This window comes from Acomys russatus, chromosome 17 (genome assembly GCF_903995435.1).
Source record: "Acomys russatus chromosome 17, mAcoRus1.1, whole genome shotgun sequence".
NCBI classification, from domain to species: domain Eukaryota; kingdom Metazoa; phylum Chordata; class Mammalia; order Rodentia; family Muridae; genus Acomys; species Acomys russatus.
The window spans coordinates 46,412,936-46,433,062 of record NC_067153.1 but is presented as its reverse complement, the minus strand read 5'-3'; the positions used below and the strand labels follow the sequence as shown (position 1 = coordinate 46,433,062).

Genomic DNA, 20,127 nt, shown 5'->3' with positions numbered 1-20,127 from the left:
AGCACGAAGACCCAGAGTCCATCCCCAGCACCCATGTAACAAGCCTGGCGTGATGTAGTCCCGACACTGGGAAGATGGAAAAACACGAGTCCCTGGGGCTCTCTGGCCAGCCAGTCTAGCCTAACTGCCAAGTACAAGTTCCAGACCTTACCTTTAACAAAGTAAAACAACAACAAAAGTAAGGTAGTTGACACTTGTGGTGGTGTGTGGCCTTTATATGCACATGAGCTCCACCTCTCTGGCATGTATCCCTCCCCTACACACACACACACACACACACACACACACACACACACACACAACACACACCACACACACACCCCAAAGATGTCCAGGGCCTGATACTTAAGCATAAGGGCTGTGGGGTTGAAGCTTGGGGATGCACAGAGTCAAGCCATGTTCAGCTATTAGGGGTAGGAGAAAGGAAAGGTTCAGATGGCTCCAGAGACCCAGCTCAGGGACCACGTGGCCAGTATGGTGGATAATCTTGATTGTCAACTTGACACATCTGGGAAGAAGGCAGCTCACTTGAGGATCACTTCCGCCAGACTGCCCTATGTCATGTTTGGGGGGAGCATTGTCTTGACTGCTAAAATAAAAGGGTCTAGCCCATTGTGAGTAGTACTGTCCCTGGCCACTATAACCAAGGCAGCTGGCTGTGAGCCTGGGAGCAAGCCAGTAAGCAGCATTCCTCTGTGGCGTCTGCTTCAAGCCTCTCCCTTGAGTTTCTGCCATGGCTTCCCTGGATGATGGACTGTGACCTGTGCACCAAATAAACCCTTTCCTGCCTAAGCTGCTTTTGGGTTGCAGTGTTTTTCTTTGGCAACAGAAAAGGTAACTAGGCCAGCTGTAAGCAGTCACCAAGGACTGCTGAGAGCTGCTCGGCAGAGTGCAAGTGGCTGTGGGAAGCTGACTGTAAAGGTTGCAAGGTAATTAGGTGTTGGTTGCCTGACTCACACCTTGCCCCAGACTGTTGATGATACCCTATGTACTCAGCACCCATCGTCACCCCAACACCTAGCAGGCTGAAGCATTGTCCTCCACAGTGCTGTGTCCCCCAACTCAGTTCACAGACTCATGGCACTGGTCCACCATGACCATTCAGAGAACAAAAGAAGTGGCAGGAGGCCATGGCAAAGCAAAGGCTGACCTTGCACGGCTGGCTGCAAAGGCTTGCTTGGTCCCTCACTGCTACCTGGGAGCTCTGTGCATCCTTAGCCATCAGCTTAGGGACAAGTTCTCCAGTCTTCGAGCTCTATCTGCTCATGACAAGCCACACGCTTCCTGGTGTACTTGCCCAGACCATGATTCTCATGACTTCCAGCCTCTCATGTTACCTGCCTGCCTGACTGCGCCGTGAGCCACACACAGAGCCTTCCAGGATCTCAGTGCAGCATGATGCTAACATTCCAAGCCTCTATCAAGGACCAAGAGTTTTCTGTAGATGCTCAAGTCTAGAATCCTGTAGTCTGCATTGATGCTTTCTTCCTCCAACATCCACTTCCAATCTTGTCATTAAGGTCTGTCGGCTTCCTTCAGTGGTGGTCCATACTGATACGACCCCGTACTACAGCATCTCCGTTCAGTACCATCTGTAACAGTGACCCCACCACCGGCCCGCCTGAGTCCTGGCTCCACCATTGGTTCTTGGTAAAGCAGTCTGGCAGTCCTTCAGTGAGAGTCTTCAGAAGCCATCAACGGCTTCCCCCTTTTTCTCAGGTGTAGCATGGGCAGCCAGCATGACCTGGGAGGCCTGCATGCTCCAGCCACCATCTCTTCCCTCCTCAGGTCTCCCCACTACTCTCCTAGCTCACCGTGCTGCACACCAGCTCCCTCCCCCAGTTGCTCACTCAGGCCAGCTCCTGTCTTTGTGCTGATTGTCTCCTGCCTGTCACACAGATCCTCTCCTGTCTGTACAGCTCTCCTCATACCCCCACCTCCTCTTTCCACCAAGTGGCCCTGCACCCTGTGGCCTCGTGTGACCCCACATCCTGTGGCCTCTTGTGACCCTGCCTGCCCAACTCTCTTCACCCTGTTCGTATCTCCCAGCCCTTCTGTCCCCTACTCTGTCCCTTCAAGGTCTTTTCTTCCACTGTTGCTGGCTTTTCTTTCTTTTTTAGGATGCATGCTTCTGAGAAGGATACCTGGACCTCCTGCACAGTGAGGCTTCCCCAGTGATTGGCAGGTAGCAGGACCTTGGTGGAATGAAAGGGTGCGGAGAATACCTGGACTCCCCAGGAGGCCCAGAAGGGCCAGCTGATTGAGATGTGCATGCTTGTGTGTGTGTGTGTGTGTGTGTGTGTGTGTGTGTGTGTGTGTGTGTGTGTGTGTGTACAAATAGCTGTTGTAATGCAGTACTTAGGAAATTATGAGAAATGACAAAGGCTTCCATGTGCCACCTTAGACATGGTTTTTCCAATAGTTGTTGACTTGCTTGAGTCCATGGCTACAGAACCAATGGGTACAGAGCATCTACTGTAGGTAAAGTTTGGGGCTAGGCCCGTTACTCCCTACAGAAGAAGTAAGCCTCTGCTATTGCGAGAAGAGACTATATGCGAGCTTCGCAGCCTCCACTACCTTCCATGTCCCCTTAAAAGCACCTCCCCCAGGGCCCATGCTGTGCATAGTCAACATTTACACTTTGAGGGGGAAGCAGCACCCTCAAATGGTTCAACCCTACGCCTTGAGTCCCTCCTGGAGGCCAGGACACCTGACCTTGCTCAGTATGAGAGAAATGAGATAAGTGTTCCCTCTCCTTCCCAGCAGACAACAGTCCACCTTCTGGCTGACAGCCGCTCCCATCAGCACCAGTCATGTGTGCTATTCCCTGGCTGGGGATGGGCCCACTCAAGATGTCCAGCACAGCCAGCAGAACAGAGCCTGGGAAGGAGTAACAAGCTCAGTGACCACAACAACAAAGCAGTGGTTAGACTTCTAAAGACAGCAAGTGGTGAATATTTTCCCTCCTGTGACTTTAAACTCCTCTAGGACACACTGGACTCTGTTCTGTCAGCAAAACAGATTCTTTGAAGATCCTTCTTAGGCATCGTGGGCAGTTACATGCAGGAAAAAGTTTATGCGAAGGCAACAGTAAGAGGAACAAGATGTGCTCACTGTGAAAGGCACAGGGGTGTCAGCGATGTGGCTTAAGAGCTCTTTCTAGTGTCTTCACCCCATGATCCTGCTTAGGTGAAGCCTTTGAGCACTACAGGGATATCTTAGATGAAACACGGTGACCAAAGCAGCTTGGGGGGAGGAAAGGGTTTATTTGGCTTACATTTTCATCACTGTTCATCATCAAACGAAGACAAGTCAGGAATTTAACCTGGAGACGGGAGCTGATGCAGAGGCCATAAAGGAGTCTTGCTTAGTGGCTTGCTCAGCCCTGCTCTTTTTGTAGAACCCAGGGCCACCAGCCCAGGGATGGCACCACCCACAGTGAGATGGACCCTCCTCCATGAATCACTAATTAAGAAAACGCCTACAGCCTCATGTTATGGAGGCATTTTTCTCAGTCAAGGTTCCTTCCTTTCAGATGACTCTAGTTTATATCAAGTTGACATCAAACTATCTAGCACAGTTGAGTTCTACCACTGTCAGACCAGATTCTACATTCGGAGCGGAAGGTTCTCCTCGCTGGGGGCTCAAGAAGTGCCCAGGGGAGCAGCTGAAGCCTCCATGAGGGAGGGGGCAGGGCTAGGAGGCTTAGAGCAGTGGTTATTCCTAAAAGCTTCCTGGAGCCTTAATGGGGCCACCAGCTTAGTTTGGGGTCCTTCATTCCTCATTTTATTGGCCTAAGCCCCACAAGACCCTCAGAATTCTATGCTTGTTTCTCTGTGTTCCAGCAACAGCCTCGGCCAGAGAACAGCTGGATTCCCAGGGCAGGTTGCCATACCCAAACGGGTATAGTGGTGACAAAACTGACCACTGATTCTTATTGAGGGCCAGTCAGAAGGAGGCATAGTTTCCTAAGGGCACCGCTTGGGTCCCCTGAGTTTTCAGAAGCTCTGTACCATCACCAATGTCTCGTCTGCTCATTTCACACCTGTCCGGTGTCTGTGGGTTTGTTTGAAAGGTTCTTTTGTGTTCTGTTAATGTGGGGTGATTCACTGTGAGGATCTGTTACTGGCTAAGATAGATTTCAGGTCGCTGAGATTTCTGCATGTCTGTATGATGCTGGATACAGAATGAGGCTGCACAGTCTCAAGGCCGTTGACTTCTGGTTTCGTTTGGTGAGTGTTAGGCTAATGTTCCCCCTTTTGACTTTCAAACTTACTGTGCACTTACAACAAGCCTCTTGTGGGCACATTTAACTCACTTTCCATAAAATGTAGTTGAGTGTCTTAGCCTTTTCTTTAACCCCAACGTCGCATGGTCCCTTTTCTGCCTGTTCTGGCTTTTAGGGTTATTGGACTATGTCTAGTGTTCCCTCATTTCCCGTTACGAGCCAAACAGTCTCGGTCCTGTTATAAAGGCTGTGCTGCTTGCAGCGTACTGTTTGCACCTCCATAGCAGTAAAGGTTGTGAGCAAAACTCCTGGAAAGAAGCTGTGTCGGCAGAAACTGATGACATTGTTAGAATTTCGGTGCGGTGGAGAGATTGGAGTGTTGCAGGCCCAGAGGCTGGTTGCCTTATCTTGGGACAGTTCTAGGCCCCTGGGACAGCCATTCCTTGCCTACCTCTGGGTGGAACCAATATCTTGTGACAAATACATGAAAACCCTGTGGAATCAATCAACTTAGTGGACCCTCTACCAATCCAAATGCTAAGCGTGTCATCAGACAGCACCTTGAGCCCACAGAACAGCTCCCTATCTCATTGCACCCATCTCTCTCATGTATGATCCCGCCTCTCTCATGTATGATCCCGCCTCTCTCATGTATGATCCCGCCTCTCTCATGTATGATTCCACCATGAGAGCTGTGGTTTTTTGTTTGTTTTGTGTGTGTGTGTGTGTGTGTGTGGCAGTACTTTTATCATCTCTTTCGATTTTACGTACAATCTAAAATCCCTCCCCCTCCCTCTCCTCCCCCTCCTTCCCCTCTTCCCCCTCCCTCTTCTCCTCCTCCTCCTCCTCCTCCTCTTCTTCCTCCATCTTCTCCAACTCTTCCTCTTTGCTCAAACCTGGACTCACATTCTTCATTCTGCCTAAAGCTCTCCCTTGTACATCATTTAGTGAGTGTACACTGGTAACTCACTGAGTTTCTAGTGGTCTAGAGTTCCTTAGCTTTCTATTTAAGGTCCTTTCTCCAGACTGCATTCAAGACAACACACCAGACTTAGTCACCTGTTCCCAGAGGCCCCTCTGAGCTGTGATAATTTCCCAGATTTTCCTTGTTTTATTATTATTACTTCCATTGTTTCTGAGGAGGATGACCAATTTTTTGTTCCTGATCAGGATTAATTTTAATTCATGTGTGTGTGTGTGTGTGTGTGTGTGTGTGTGTGTGTGTGTGTGTGTGTGCGCGCGCGCGCGCGCGCACATGCACGTGTGTGCTGTGTGCATGGACGTACAAGTGCTAAACCGTCTAGTTTTGGTGGAAGGCTTACATTCATGGGTTTAAGAAACTCAGAAAATCTGAAGTAGACTAAATAGAAGCTCAAAGACAAGGCGCTCAAGGAAACCCAAATCAGAGAGCAGTGTGGGCCATGCTTTGAGCAGCCACCCAACTCTCAGCGGGAATGGCTAAGCTGGAGGACAGTGGGACACAACACACTGGTGGGGAGGTGGGCACAAAGTCAGAGCCACATCAGCTTGGAACTCTGTGTCCAACAATCTCCCTTTTGGGATAGAGACAAATGGATGTCTTCAGATTAAAGAAGGCAAAACAGAAGGAAGACACGCACCTAAGGTAGCTCACTGTGAGCCTGTCTTCAGTACCAGGCATGCTGCAGAAAGTTCCCTAGCTCAAGGAATGAGGTGCTGGGAGGATACAGATGCTCCCTATGAAGGGACAAAGAAGTGTCAACAGGAGATGCCAGCTGGTTAAAGCATTTGCTGCCTCAGCGGTTAAAGGCCTTGCCTGTAGGTGTGAGGACTGTCATTCACATCCCCCAAATGCCACATGAATTAAGAGTGAGCATGACCACCTGTAATTTCTGCCTTGGAAGGCAAAATCATGGATCCTCAAAGGGAGCAGCTGGCAAGACTGGCTATATTAGTGAGCTCTGAGTTTGAATAAGAGATTCTGCCTCAAAGCAGACAAGTTGAGGATAATTCCCAATAACAGCCTCACACACGTGTGCCCACATGCATGCACACCGCACATAGAAATTTATCAGCCTCACACACATATGCCCACCACACGTGGCACATGGAAATAGAGAGCAGATGGCTAAATGTGAAAGGCTCCACTTAATTTTTAAAAATGCACAAGAGTGTTGGAGGCTAAAAACTACAGCCTTGCCTTGGAGAGTTTGTCTTCTGTGTAAATATAAACCAAGCGATAGCACAGCAGGAAGGTCAGCAGGGGCCCCAGTGGCTTCCAGGTTTCGGTCTTATGTGTGGAGTGATGTAGTGTTGCTCTAGATGGACCATGTAGTGTTGTAGCCTCGAGAGAAGACGCCAAAAACATGGCACACAGGTGCAACAGCTATGCCGCATGTATAGATGTGACCATTCTGTCCCAAGCAGAAAGGCCCGGGTCCCCTCAGCCACCATCATTGGGTACCTGCCACTTAGAGCACCAAAAACCACACACCAATTCAATAAGTTATCATGGCCTCAAGGAAGGATCTCTCTGCAATGAAATCTGTCCCAGGCAGGGTCCACAGAGTTCACCATTTGTAGCATTAAAAAGAAAAAATGTAAGAGCAGGTGCTGGCAAGATAGCTCAGTGGGTAGAGCACTGGCCTTGCAATCATTAGACCTGAATTTGATTCCTAGAACCATGTGAAAAAAGAAAATCATGGTGGTACACTCTTGGAATCCCAGTGTTGGGGAGGTAGAGACAGGTGCAGGTGCATCCCAGTCTACCCTACTTAGCAAGCAAAACCAAAAGCTTGTACACACACACACACACACACACACACCTCTTGCACATACATATATACATGTACACGCATACAAATGCACACATGTATACACACACACAACCAAGGAAAGAATAAAGGAAGGGATGTGATACTAGTTTGTCACTCTTCAATGGACTTTCAGGAGAGTGTCTCCTAGAAAAGACAGGATTCTGGTGGATAAAAGGTTTTCAATCTATTCCAAGGCTGTGGTTGAGCCCAGCTGCCTGCGAGCTGCTGGCAAGTGTTGAGGATTAAGTCTTCCGAATTGGCTGCTGTGTTCACTGCAGATGAGAGGGCCTCAGCAGCCTTGGGGAAGCTCAGTGCTTCTGAGAAGCTTGCCAGCGAGGCCATGCACACTCCGTGGCACTCTGCGCCCCTGGGGAACTGCACACCCAGCCCACTGGACAAGCTGTGTAAGGCTCCCGTGTCCCCCCAATTCTTCACAACCCTCCAGGCTGGGAAACATTTGCCTGCAGACATTTTCTTCCTCTCCACTGCATATGTTTTTGTGAAAGGCCTAAGCAGAAGGACTTTGCAATGAATAATTCATGTGTGATTGTTTTCAAAATATGAAGTTATTTTTCAAAGTGAGTAACCCATCTATTCATTCCTGAGACCCGTTGCCTCTGGGTGTCTCTGTGTGGGCCGCAGCTTTCTATCGAAGCACTCATTGCACCCCATGCTGTGACAGGAACCTCCACAAAGCTGGGCCTGGGAACACAGGCAGTGAATAGTACAGATGGCGTGGGATTCCCAAAGGATGGCCTTGGAATTCAGCACCTCTCCTCAGTCATGCCACAACCCCTGTAGCTCCTAGTCCCACAGCCAACACACTATGGCCTGTTCATTACACACACACACACACACACACACACACACACACACACACACACACGAATGCACGCATGCACGCACGCACACACACGTGGCCAAGGCCAGGCCTCACCAACCAGGAAGGCTCTACAGCCATCTTGCCACTATTCCTCTACAGCTCCCTACATCCTCTTCCTGCACACAGGAAAGGACAGGTGACAGCCAAACAGTAGCTCCTGTCCTTGGAGCCAAAACCAGATTGTTCAAGAGGTTCCAAGTCTGAAGCCAAATCAGGAGGCAGTGCCTGAAAGCCCTACACCGTGCCCAGTTGGGGAGGGAGGAGAAACTGCTTTCTGAAACCTCCGGGGAAGATTCAGACATGAGAAAGGGCCCCTTCACAGCCCTTTCGTGGCCTTCTGCATGTGGCCATTTGGTGGGGTTCCAAGGTATTTATTTGCCAAGATGCCAGTTAGCCTGCCCTGCATTGCAGGCTGGGATTTAATGTGAGGACCAGGGTTTCACAGTGGGTGGTTCCCTCTTTCTCTGTGTGTCTACTTCTAACTCCCCATCCTTTCTCCTGCCTGGTGTCCTTACCCTAACGGTATGAGGTGGCTTGTGATCAGAACCAGGTTTGAGACTCAGCCCTGCCACTCCCAGGTCTAGTAACCAGGGCAAGTCAGTAGCCTCTGTTTCCAGATCTTTGTACCAGGGTTCTGAGAGGCTCTTTCTCTGAGCTTCTGATCGGATGAAATGAGATGTACTGGGTACTGTCGAGAGCTCAGCACAGTGCAGGGGGATGCAGTCAGAGTGCAGTCAGGGAGCAGTGTCATACTGTGAGGGTGACGAAATGGGGCCCAACCCTGTCTCCTGCCTGTCTCCCAGGCTTGACCATTGGCCCTCTGCTCTGGGCTTAGTGCAACACTAGAACCATCTGACTATGTCAACTCAGGTCCATGGCTTCCCCTGAGAAAAGGAGGACACCAGTGCCAGGCTCCTGAGCTACTTCTTTTCATTGGCAAGGCTTCATCCAAGCTAAGGAAGCAATGGAAGCGGGCTTGGTGGGCCACATAGGCACGTTCAGATGAAGTGTGTGTTCCACAGAGCCTGGGCATCATAAGCCAGTATCTACGAGAGTACTCGCCTCCTCCTGATGCCCACACCAGCTGTTTCTGAAAGAGCAAGGTGCACAAGAACACAGCTGGCTGCTGAAGATGCCATGACATCTGGCCTATGAACTCTTTCCCTGTACTGACTAGGGAAGGGTACCATGGAGAGGGTAGCACAGATTGTGGTGTCCAGCTGGTGCCCCTGAATCTTCCTGGGAGTGCCACTGTCCCCTCCATGACCCCCATGGATCCTCCTGGTAATGAGTTTCAATAAAGTTTATACCCAAATTGAGGGACAATCGTATTTTACCTCCTGAAATTGCTTTTATTTTGCCTTTGACTCCTGGAAAATATGTGAATAAAAAGCTACCTTATGAGACTCAGAAGCCATTTGAGAGATAAGAGAGAGCTGGGCACCTTGCCTGGCAGGGCCTTGGCTGAGCTGCTGAGCTGCTGAGCTGGCTGTGTCTGAGTGTCATACCGCCTGTGCCCTTTGTTTACTCACAAGCCCCCCCCCCCCCCCAACAAGCCTGTGCCTCTGTCAAGGGACACAGGAGGCTGGCCCCACCCTCTGCAGCCATGGGCGGGGTGGGGAGGGCAGACAAGTAATAATGACTGCTGACCTGATGCCTGGGGAGGAGCTGTGGACTGTAGGACAGACACTCCACAGCCTCTCTCCCCCTTGCCCTCCTCCCTGCTTAGGTCCTGGAGGAAAGCGGGATGCCTATGAATGACAACCAGTATGCAATGTTGGCCTCCAAGATCGGCTTCAAGAAGGGAGGCATGAGCTACCAGGACTTCACCACAGGATTCGAAGGTACCCAGCGGGCAGATGCTCATGTATCTTGGCTACAATGGGGCCTGATGGCACCACAGGTCTTTCCTGGCAGTGCCACCACTATACTCATGCGACCCCAGCCCAGCTGGGAGGTGGAAGCCGTCTCTGCCTAATCGTATCTGTGTTTCAGCTTCTTCACCAAGTTAAACAGGAAGTTGGGTGGACTACAGGCTTAGAGCACGGATGGTCCTCAGACCGCTTCCTCAGACCCACCTCCATAAAAGCTGGTTATCTGAGTGGTGGGGATGTAGCTCAGGGCAGGGGTTCTTGTTTGGCATCCGCCAGGCTGTGGGCTCAAGCCGGCAATGCTGGGGAACACACAGACGTGCACATGTACACACACATACACACACACACACACACACACACACACTCACACAGACACTCACACATACTCATTCAAAAATGGTTATCTGTAATTAGCAATTATGTCCCACAGGCAAGTGCTGGTCCTCCCTCATCAACAGGTAGGGACACAGACATTCTAGATTTAGTGATATAGCCAAGACCACCAAGGCATGTCCTGCTTTATCCCTAATGGCCCTTTAAAAATCAGGGGGCATATTTTGTGTCATGAGGTAAGGCAGAGCTGTGCCTCCTGCTCTTTGGCAGCTGAGAGCAAACAGTACAGTCTCTTATGAGAGCAGGGTCAGCTGGACCTGTGGCCATTTTAAGATTCCAGAATTGTCACCTTCCCTCTGCCTCTAGTTCCCTGGCAAAGCTACCAAGTTCATGTATGGAGTCACAGGAATACTCTTCTCATTGCTGCAAGAAGCCTGCAGGGTGTCTGGTCCAGCAACTCTAGTGTCCCTGGGCACATGGCACTGGCTTTGGGGGATGACATCACTGCCTCTAAAGAGCCTGCTCCAGGCAGCACCCTTACTTATACACTGAGAGATGGGTCCTACCCCTGCAGGGGGTGGGGGGCAGCAGCGGCACTGGGCAGCAGGGTCAGCTTCTGTGAGTTGATACCCCTGAAGGAAAGTGCAGGAAGGAAAGAACCCCTGAGGCATATCTGCTGGGCAGGTGCAGCCCTCTCTGGCCAGAGGGAATAGGTCACCTTCCTGAGGCCTGAGCGGGGAGAGTACGATCTCCATCCTCCTCTTCCCACCCATTCTCACCCTGGCCTGTCCCTGCCTCTCTAAGTAGCTGTCATCTGTGAGGCCCTACAGAGCAAGATGCTTCGGGAAAGAAAAGTCATGTAGTCATGTTCCAGTGACCCTAGGTGTGTGTGTGTGTGTGTGCGCGCGCGCGTGCGTGTGTGTTTGTTCACTGTGGAGGGATCAGCTCAGATGATCTGCCAAGCAGTAGCCAGCCCCCACTTTGAGGTGGAAAAAAGTAAAAGTCAAGGAGCCCTAACCCTCCCCATCACATCCCAAAGACCCCACATGTCACTGCAGCCATGTCCTGGAATGTGTAGTCTGGTGACCTCAACCTGCTGAGCAGGAGATGAGCAAGGAGGCTACAAATGGCTGTCAGAGGTCTAGCCGTGCAATCCCGGGAGCCCCATTTCCAGCACACCATACACTGACTTACACTGAAAGAAGGAGTGGGAATCCAGTTCCTCAAGTAATTGGAAAGTTCTAACCCTGAGGCCCCGCCACCGAGTTCCTCTGTCATCCTTGTCCTTATGGGATAGGTAATGCAGTCAGCTGGAAATCCGGGTACTCACTCCCCAAGCAAGAGTCACTTGCTCACCAGATGCTAGCCTCACTGCTACTAAGTGCCTATCTGTCCTCCCCCTCCCCCTCCACTCCCCACCCGCAGCCAGAATCCCCTGAAGTGTGAGGCTGTGAACTCTGGGATGTTCCCCTGGCGTGATGTCATCAGTGATGCCCCATGGCAAGGGTCCATGGTGAGGAAAGCCTGCTCAATTAACGATCAGGGACAGAATTTCATATCCTTTCCAGAGAGCAAGGAAGAGGCAGAAATCCTCCTCTGGTTTGGGGAATCAGGAAGTGAATCTAGAAAGGATAGAAGTACGGGACAGGTATACACACAGAGTGCCTGTGTCCCATGTTATAGGAACCAACAAAACAGTGCTGTGCTGCAACCATAGGACCAGAATGCCAGAGTTGGGGGAGGGAAGCACAGAGGGGGGTAGATGGGGGCAGGAGGGGCGTGTCTCACTCAACCAGGTTTCAGAAGGGAAGGAGCGGTGCTGAGGTAGGCATGGGTGTGGCCGCAGAGCTAATGGAAGCCCCCCACTTGATATCCTTTCAGACACTCAGCTGAGTGGGCTGGAAACCGTTCCACTGCAGTCACGCCCTACCACAAAGATGAACTTGGATGACTATTTTATGTCTGCTGAGGAATGCCTGCAACTTTTCCCCAAGAGAGTGAAGGAGTCGTTCCGGGTAACATATCACTCTACCTCATAGCTTCTCTAAGGCTCTGCCCTGCTCCCCACCCCACAGCTCACACATGCATGAGTTCTAGTGTCCAGTCAGGCGCAGTGGCTCCAGGGGACATACAGAGAGAGAGGGACTAGCCTGGGGCGGGGAGCCTAACTCTGAGACCCCACTCTGCTGAGACTCACACTCGATGCTGACGGTAGAAGGAAGAACCTCTCTTCTCAGGGAGCGTGGCCACCCATGGCACAGCGGACTCGGGATCCTGCACAGAGTCTGGGCTAAATGTTGGGGTGCCCTACCTGGAGTCTTCTCTTGTCCAAGATACAGTGAGTGTGGCAACTCATAGACACTGTGGCTGGCTGCTGAGGGGGTCTTGGTTGAGAGCAGTGGGACAACACGGAGGAGTGCCCAGAGGAGGAAGGGGCCCTTGCTCCAACTCGGAAGCCCTAATCAAATGCTGGAAGGAGAAAGCAGACAAGAGCCCGGCCCAAGCTGGTCAGGGACCAACAGGGCTCCCAGGAGAAGGCAGACAGCATGACAGGAGCATGGCTGCCTACACATGAGACATGCGACGGACAAGATAGACAGGGTCCAAACTCTGTGGAAAGAAGTAGTAAGGGTTTAGAGAAGAAGGCACTTTGCCCATGTGAGGGCAAAGCACTCAGCTTTGTGGGGAATATTGGGCCATCCTAACTGGTCAGGAGCGTGGGCAGGTAGGCCGACCCCTGGGAGGCAGCAGACAAGGGCGGAGAGGAAGACAGGACAGCCAGAGACCCTGCGACTTGAGGACGTGCTCTAGTAGGAGGCCCATCCAGGTCTTCTGTGCCCCCCCCCCCCCCCCCCTCCACCACCCCCACCCCACCCCCGCTCCCATGGGCTCAGCCTTCAACCTGGTCACGTGGCTGGCAAGAACACGTGCGGCAGCATGCTTCTCTGGCTGCATCTGCCAGGAAGATGGCATAAGCTACCTTTCTACTCTCTACTTTTCCCTGCACGGTGTGCATCTCACCACACAGAGTTCTTTATCCACACGTGACTCTGCCCAGCCACCTGCTTCACTCCGGCTCTGCTCTGATGTGACCCTCTCACCCCATTTGCACAGTCTGTTCCTTTCCCGGGTAACCGTCCTCTCCTTTGGGATGGCTTTGGCCACTCCAGTTTCCTGTCCTCCTCAAGCCCTCGGAGGGAGCCACATGGGTCTACTGGCTCTCAGGGCACTCAGCCTCATGCCATTGTAAGCAGACCAAACCAGAATGCCCATCATCTCTTCAACTGCTCAACCCAGTGCCACCTGCTTGCCACGCAGGGTGATGAGCGCTTAGTTGGTGCATAAGTGGGGTGCATATCATGTGCCAGGTGGTGAACACATGTATTTGCTTTAACCTCCACCCACCCTATCAAGAAGATAATGAAGATCCTGGTTGGCTGGGGTAGCCAGGAACTGGAGTGCATCTATCCAGATGTAAGGCTTACGTGAGGACACGTGGGACTGTTGTGCTGAGATGAGTGACTAAGCTTTGTACACTTGCAAGGCTTATAGGCACAGGGTTCTCAGCACCTAAATCGTGCCCGTGGCACAGCAGTGAAGGTTGGTGCGTCACCGGTCCCACCCTTGGCTGCTGTGTGCATTGCATTGACGTGCTGTTACTTGCTCTGTAGCAGCAGACTGTGGGGGGGGGGGGCAGATGTCAAGGCCTGTGGCCTGTGCTTCTGTCATCACCAGGGCCTTGTACCCAGAAGAGAGTTTACTTAGCAGCTGACAGGTACCCAGAGCGTACTCAGCCTCATTTACCCAGCAAGCCTCATCACCTAAATGGAGGGAATTGCTCTGGGAACTGGGGCTCCAGCCAGGCAGATGGGAACACAGGTCAGACGGGAGCAGGAATCAACCTGCAAGCAGAGGCAAGGAGCGAGGTATAAACTAGCTTTGCAGGTGCAGTGTCTGTGGAGGGCCCAAGGCAGCCTTGAGTGTGAGAGCAGCAAGGGGGAGGTGGGAAGGGATGGGAGCTCATATGGCTCTCTAAGGGAGACAGAGCACAGGGGCTGGGCAGCATAAGTATAGGGATTACTGGTGCAGACAATTCTGTTAGGTTCCTGAGGGATCAAGGGCTTTCGGCGAGATTGAGGCAGATGGGCATGAAGGGTAGGTTCCAGGTACAAGGAGCAAGTGGGATGTGTGACACACCCATGAGACATGTACAGGAGGACTTGGAACTCTTTAAGTATGTGGTCTGAGCAATAAGCAAGAGCCGGCTACCATCTACCAAGGTGAGAGGCCTGTGAGGATTAAGCAAGAGATTTGGCCTCTTTCAGGCTGGACATCCACGCCGCCAAGGGTCTGGAGCCCGAGAGGCTCAGAGCCAGTGGGAAGCAATACACAGCCAGGTCTACAGCCTCCACTAGGGGCGCCCCCCAAGCAGAGCTCCCTTCTCTCAGCGTGGCAGTGACTGAGGTGGAGCCGGAGTCCTCTAACTAGACACTGACACGGAACAGGCCCATTCATGCCCTGAACAACGGCCACTGGGGAACTGTTGGCGTGAAGGGATGAGCATGGCACCCTTCCAGATGCCGGACAAGTTCCCAGGGCAGGGCTGTATGGGGGGATCCACAGAGACAGGGTGCAAAGTGTCCCAAGCACTGCCCAACTACTCCCAGCTTCCTACTCCCAGGAGCGGCATCTAGGACAGGAGCAGTGGGGTCCTCCGGGAGCCACCCTGGAACCTATGTCCCTGCAGGGGGTGGGGGGATGGCTGTGAGTGGCTCGTACGCAGGGAAGGAGAGTGCGCTGACGTGTGTGTTTTGTTTCTAGGATCCCTATGCTGCCTTCTTTAGAATAGACACTGACAGGGATGGCATAATCAGCATGCATGATCTTCACAGATTGCTACAGTACCTACTGCTCAACATGAAGGATGACGAGTTTGAGCGCTTCCTCGGCCTCCTGGGCCTGAGGCTTAGCGTCACTCTAAACTTCCGGGAGTTTCAGAACCTGTGTGAGAAGAGACCCTGGAGATCAGATGAGGCACCCCAAAGGCTCATTAAGTAAGGAGGGGGTGTGATTAGAGCCATTGGTGTGTGCCGGCGCCTCCACCCAGGAGGCCAGCAGTTCCGCTACAGCCACACGGGACACAAAATAATGACCCCGCAGGCACCTTTATTTTATTTTATTTTCTGAGTTTAAGAAAAGGCACATGCGCACACACATGAGCATACACACACATGCACACACATGTACACGACACACTGCATGGGGGGTTGTGGAACAGTCAGGTAAGACACTCATGGTCCCACCATGGGGACGTGGCTTCATAGCTCAGTGCTTGTCCCTCCAGGCTTTTCCTCATGCACGTAAATGTGTGCACATGCTTGTCCATTTCTCTACATGGAGTCAGGCTTTCTGATCAGCCTTTCGAGGCTGAAGCGTTGGACACCTTAGGGCACCCTCTGGTGCTCGAGGCTACTGCAGGGTAGGTTGGGGCTGCATGGGAATAAGGCGCAAGGGTTTCTCGTCAAGTAAACTCACGGACTGTTCACATGAACAGGGTGTGCCCCTGTCTCCTCCTCAGCTCCAGATGTTCATCCAAGCCATGGATGAGAGTTTAGGGAGGCACAGACCCACCCGTGGCATTTTCTTAGGAGATGCAGGGACCTGCCTCCAGCTGGACATCCATCCTGGACAGTGGCACCCCAATACCCCCCTGCCTGGCCCACAAGGCCTCAGAGGAGCATCCCAGTGTCCACTGTTTGTCTCTCTGACCTTCTTGAGATCAGAGTGGGGCCACCACCTAAGAGACAGCAGGTCATAGGCGTGCTCGTTGTCATGTTGTAGAAAGCTGACACGAGCTGAGTTGCTGGCCTTTTCCTTGACAGTTAATGCATTATTCTTCTTAAAATATGTGTATGTGTGTGTTCATGTATGTGCACATACAAGAGTGGGTATGTGTATATGTTTGTGGAGGTCAGCCTTAGCTCAACCTCAGTGGTGTCCCTAGGGAGCCATCCACCTTATCTTTGAGACAGTGTCTGGTCCCTGAGGCCTGGGGCTCACTTCTTGCCTAGACTGGCTGCTCACTGAGACCCAGGAAGCACTGTGATTGCAAGCATGTGCCACCACAGCTAGCTTTTTACATGGGTGCCAGTTTTTTGAGACAGGGTCTCTCTGTGTAGCCTTGGCTGTTTTGGACTCACTTTGTAGACGAGGCTGGCCTTGAACTCACAGCGATCCACCTGCCCCTGCCTCCTGAGTGCTGGGATTAAAGGCGTGCGCCACCACACCCTGCTTAATCTTTGAATCTGTTAACGGTCCTGAGTTCACACGCTGCCTCAACTATACCAAGTACCCTCTCTCATTTCACTTGATTCCTATGGCCACTGGTGACAAACTCTTGTTATCCATTTGATTTGTGGGGGGTTATTTTGGTTTTATTTTCTTGAGACAGGATTTCTTTGTATAGGCCAAGCTGGCCTGGGAACTCACAATTTTCCTATCTCCTCCCCTGAGTGCTGATATGGCAAACACACACTGCTGCGTCCAGCTTATATCCCAGTCTTGGGAACTCTCAGATCCCAGTCATCTATATGTACAGTGTGTCTTCCAAAAGGCTAACGCGTTCAGAAGGACTGTGCTGGAGGCCAGGGTCCCATGATGATGCGGGACAAGTGTCTGCAGGGGACAGATCAGTCTTACTTTAGCCTGCAGGGCAAGCTGTCCGGGGCACAAAGTTGCCAAGTACAGGTCAGCATGGCAGGCTGTTCTGAGTGACAGTTTGAAGTGTGCCAGGTGGCTCAGCATGAGAACCTGCATCTGAGCTGGAGCCCAGGAACAGAGATGGGGACCTTCCCCGGGACAGTTTTCCTGGGTGACCCAGGTGCATGGTCCCTATGCCTACTCCGTCTCATCTCAAGGTACTCTTCCTTTGATAGGCCCAAGTGAGGGGCTACTCTGGCAAAACAGAAAAGCTCCTGTGCCTGGCATTTCTGATAGGGTCCCACCGCTTCACAGATGTTATTTATTGGCGCAGATAAATTATTTACCAGTTTGTGGCTCCCGCTGTGCTGGCAGATGGCGGTTGTTTACTCGTGTAAACAGGATGCAGCCTCCTTCCATCTTGGTGCTTAAAGTAACTCAGGTCAGCATGCTGCATTAGAAAGTGGAGACACGGGGCAAGGCTGCCAACAGCTGCTGTTCTGCATGGTGTAGGGGCGCCCAGAGGAGGCCAGCCTCCACTCTTCAGCATCTCACTGGGCTTCTATCCTTCCAAGCCAGTGGAGAAAATGCAGTCCTGCCAAGCCTTCCCAAGCCCCCTTGCGGGCCACAGGCACAGGGTGGCAGAGCATCGGATCCCTTTCCACCCTTGAAGTTCCGTAGTTCTGAGGAGTCCAGTTGGCAGTTGGAGAGGAATGGCGAAGAAACATGGGTGAGGCCAGACACTCAGGGCATTGCTCTGTGGGTGCAGGGGGTGTATAGTCAGGGATACCAGAGGCCCTAAGTAGGAGAGGCAAGAAGGGATCACCAGGAAGCAGGTAGAGTGGGCCCAGGGCAAGGCATAGATCCTGGAGGCAGCCACTGACCAGGCCAGTGGCCTCAGCTCTCTAAAATGTCCTGATCTTCTTAGTGGGCAGAACAGCCCAGGAGTCCACCCCTATCTGTCCAGCCAGAGCCACCATTGTGCCTCATGCACGCCTGTCCAGGAGCAGCAGCACAAGGTCTTTTTAAGGTGTCTTAAGTGGCCTTCATCTATAAGTAAATATAATGCAATTGTGATAATCTTTGAATCTTTTTTTTTGTTGTTTGTTTGTTTGTTTTAGTTTTTTGAGACAGGGTCTCTCTGTGTAGCCTTGGCTGTTTTGGACTCACTTTGTAGACGAGGCTGGCCTTGAACTTACAGCGATCCACCTGCCCCTGCCTCCTGAGTGCTGGGATTAAAGGCGTGCGCCACCACGCCCTGCTTAATCTTTGAATCTTATAAAGCTTAACTTTTGAAAATTCGCTGTGGTGGAGGTGGGGGTGTGATGTTTCCGTGGCTAGGAGCATGTCCTGCTCTTCTGGGGGACCCAAGTTCAGTTCCCAGCACCCATGTCAGGCAGCTCACAACCACCTGCATCCCAGCTCCTCTGAGGGCACCTGCACTCACATGTACTTACTACCCCCACCCCATACATGCACATTACTAGAAATAATAAGTCTCAAAAAGGAAACGTAGCGGGGGCTGGGAGAAGAGACCGCCGTGCTTTCTGACTGCACCTCTACTGTTCACTTGCGTTTGTTCTTTTACCTGGACTTGCAAAATCAGAGCTAAAAGTTGCTAGTTATTTCCTTTCTAAGACACTTAATGTCCTATAGGTGCGTTCTGCTTTTCTAAACCCTCATGGAGGAAATGGGCCCTGTGACCTTTGTGTGCTAGGGGGGGAAACAAAGTTTCAGAAGATTCCCTGTGATGCAGCTAGGGGAAATGGGACTGTGTTGTAAGGACTAAGTCGGTCCAGATGTGAAATCACAGACTGTAATGGCATCGTTGAAGCACCAGAGGAAGGGGGGCGGGGCTTGGGTGAGTCCTAAGCTCATTACGTGTAAACACAGGTTTTTTTTTTTTAATCCTTCTTTTTAAAGATATAAACAGAAAGTCGCAGATTCCGACCTTGCCTGTGAGCAGGCTCATCAGTACCTCGTCACCAAAGCCAAAAACAGATGGGCAGACCTGTCCAAGGTAAGGACAGGGAAGGGCGCACACTTCCGTTCTTCAGGACTGCTGCACTGGCCTGGCTGCTGGAGCAGCATGGAGAAGGGGAGACAGGGTCAGGTACCCACGATGTAGATTCCTGCATCCTTCAAAGACTTTGCCCAACACCGAAGGGTCTTGGCTTCGTTCTAACTAAAACACCATCGGTGACTGCAAAGATGATGAAGTCATGTGGATATTTTTATTATTGCTAAGTAACAGATGGTATAACTGTAGAGACCTAGAACAGTCTACCTCTACTTCCAATAACTAAGGAAAGTGAACTCCAAGATGGAACTCTGTTCTTGAAACGTTAGCAGTTATCAAAGATGCTTAAAGATACAATCAAGGCTGGTGAGGTGGCTCAGCAGATCGAGGAACTCGCTGCCCAGCCTGAAGATCTGAATTCAATCCCTAGATCTCAGGTGGTGGAAGGGCAGAGACCTTCACATGTGCCCTGTGGAATGTGCTCATGTGCACCTAGATGTAGAGGAAAGAAGTTGCTTGTGGTGGTCCCTGCCTGTCACTCCGGCATTCTTGAGGCCAAGATAGTAAGATCGCCATAAGTTCACAGGCAGACTGAGCTATATAGGAAGGCTGTGTCTCGAAAAACAAAAAGAAAACTCAGGCATGGTGGCTCACACCAAAATCAAACAAAAACCTCTGCCATGGTGGCTCACACTTGTTATCCTAGCTTTAGAGAGACGGGGGTGGGAGGACCAGTGAGTTTGAGACCAACCTGAGATGCATGACAGTGCTGCAGAGGAGGAGGTGGGGCAGGGGGGAAGGGGACGGGACACATTGAGGTTTCTTAATGAGTTTCAAATGTTTGTTTTATTCATCTAAAATGGAGTGTCTTTCAAAAGATTTAATGATTTTAATTCCATGCCCTTGAAGGGCACTGGCCTGAAATTTTCATTTAGATATTTAATAAAATCTGTAAGTTGACAAAGACAAAAAACAAACACCACCAAAGACAGAGCTCTAGGTTCTTTCCAAGTAAATTCTTACTTTCAGGAGTAACTCAGGAGTCTATGGGGCCGTTCCTGTTGTTAGCTTGAGCTTGGGGAGGATTTAAAGTATAAAGGGAAACTCAGAGAAAGTCATCATCACACAACAGCCAACAGGAATCTGAAGGGCTGGGTTTTGTTTTGTTTTGTTTTAATCACATCTTGACAAGATGGGCTCACAGCATGAGGGAAGAAGGGTTCTTGTAGCTTCTATCCACCTGGCACTTTGGGCTTTCTGTGCATCTGTGTCTGCCCTGACAAGTTGTACCTGTG

The 20,127-nt window shown here is 51.4% G+C and overlaps 1 protein-coding gene across 1 annotated transcript in view; it reads left to right on the top strand.

Moving 5' to 3' along the window:
* The window catches only part of Efcab6 (EF-hand calcium binding domain 6), a 164,244-nt gene that overhangs the window by 97,253 nt on the left and 46,864 nt on the right, over positions 1-20,127 (top strand). The window contains exons 17-20 of the mRNA XM_051159414.1: positions 9,636-9,750; positions 11,995-12,128; positions 14,935-15,167; positions 18,736-18,832. Of these exons, the coding sequence (XP_051015371.1) occupies positions 9,636-9,750; positions 11,995-12,128; positions 14,935-15,167; positions 18,736-18,832 (579 nt within the window). The remainder of the gene's footprint in view (positions 1-9,635; positions 9,751-11,994; positions 12,129-14,934; positions 15,168-18,735; positions 18,833-20,127) is intronic.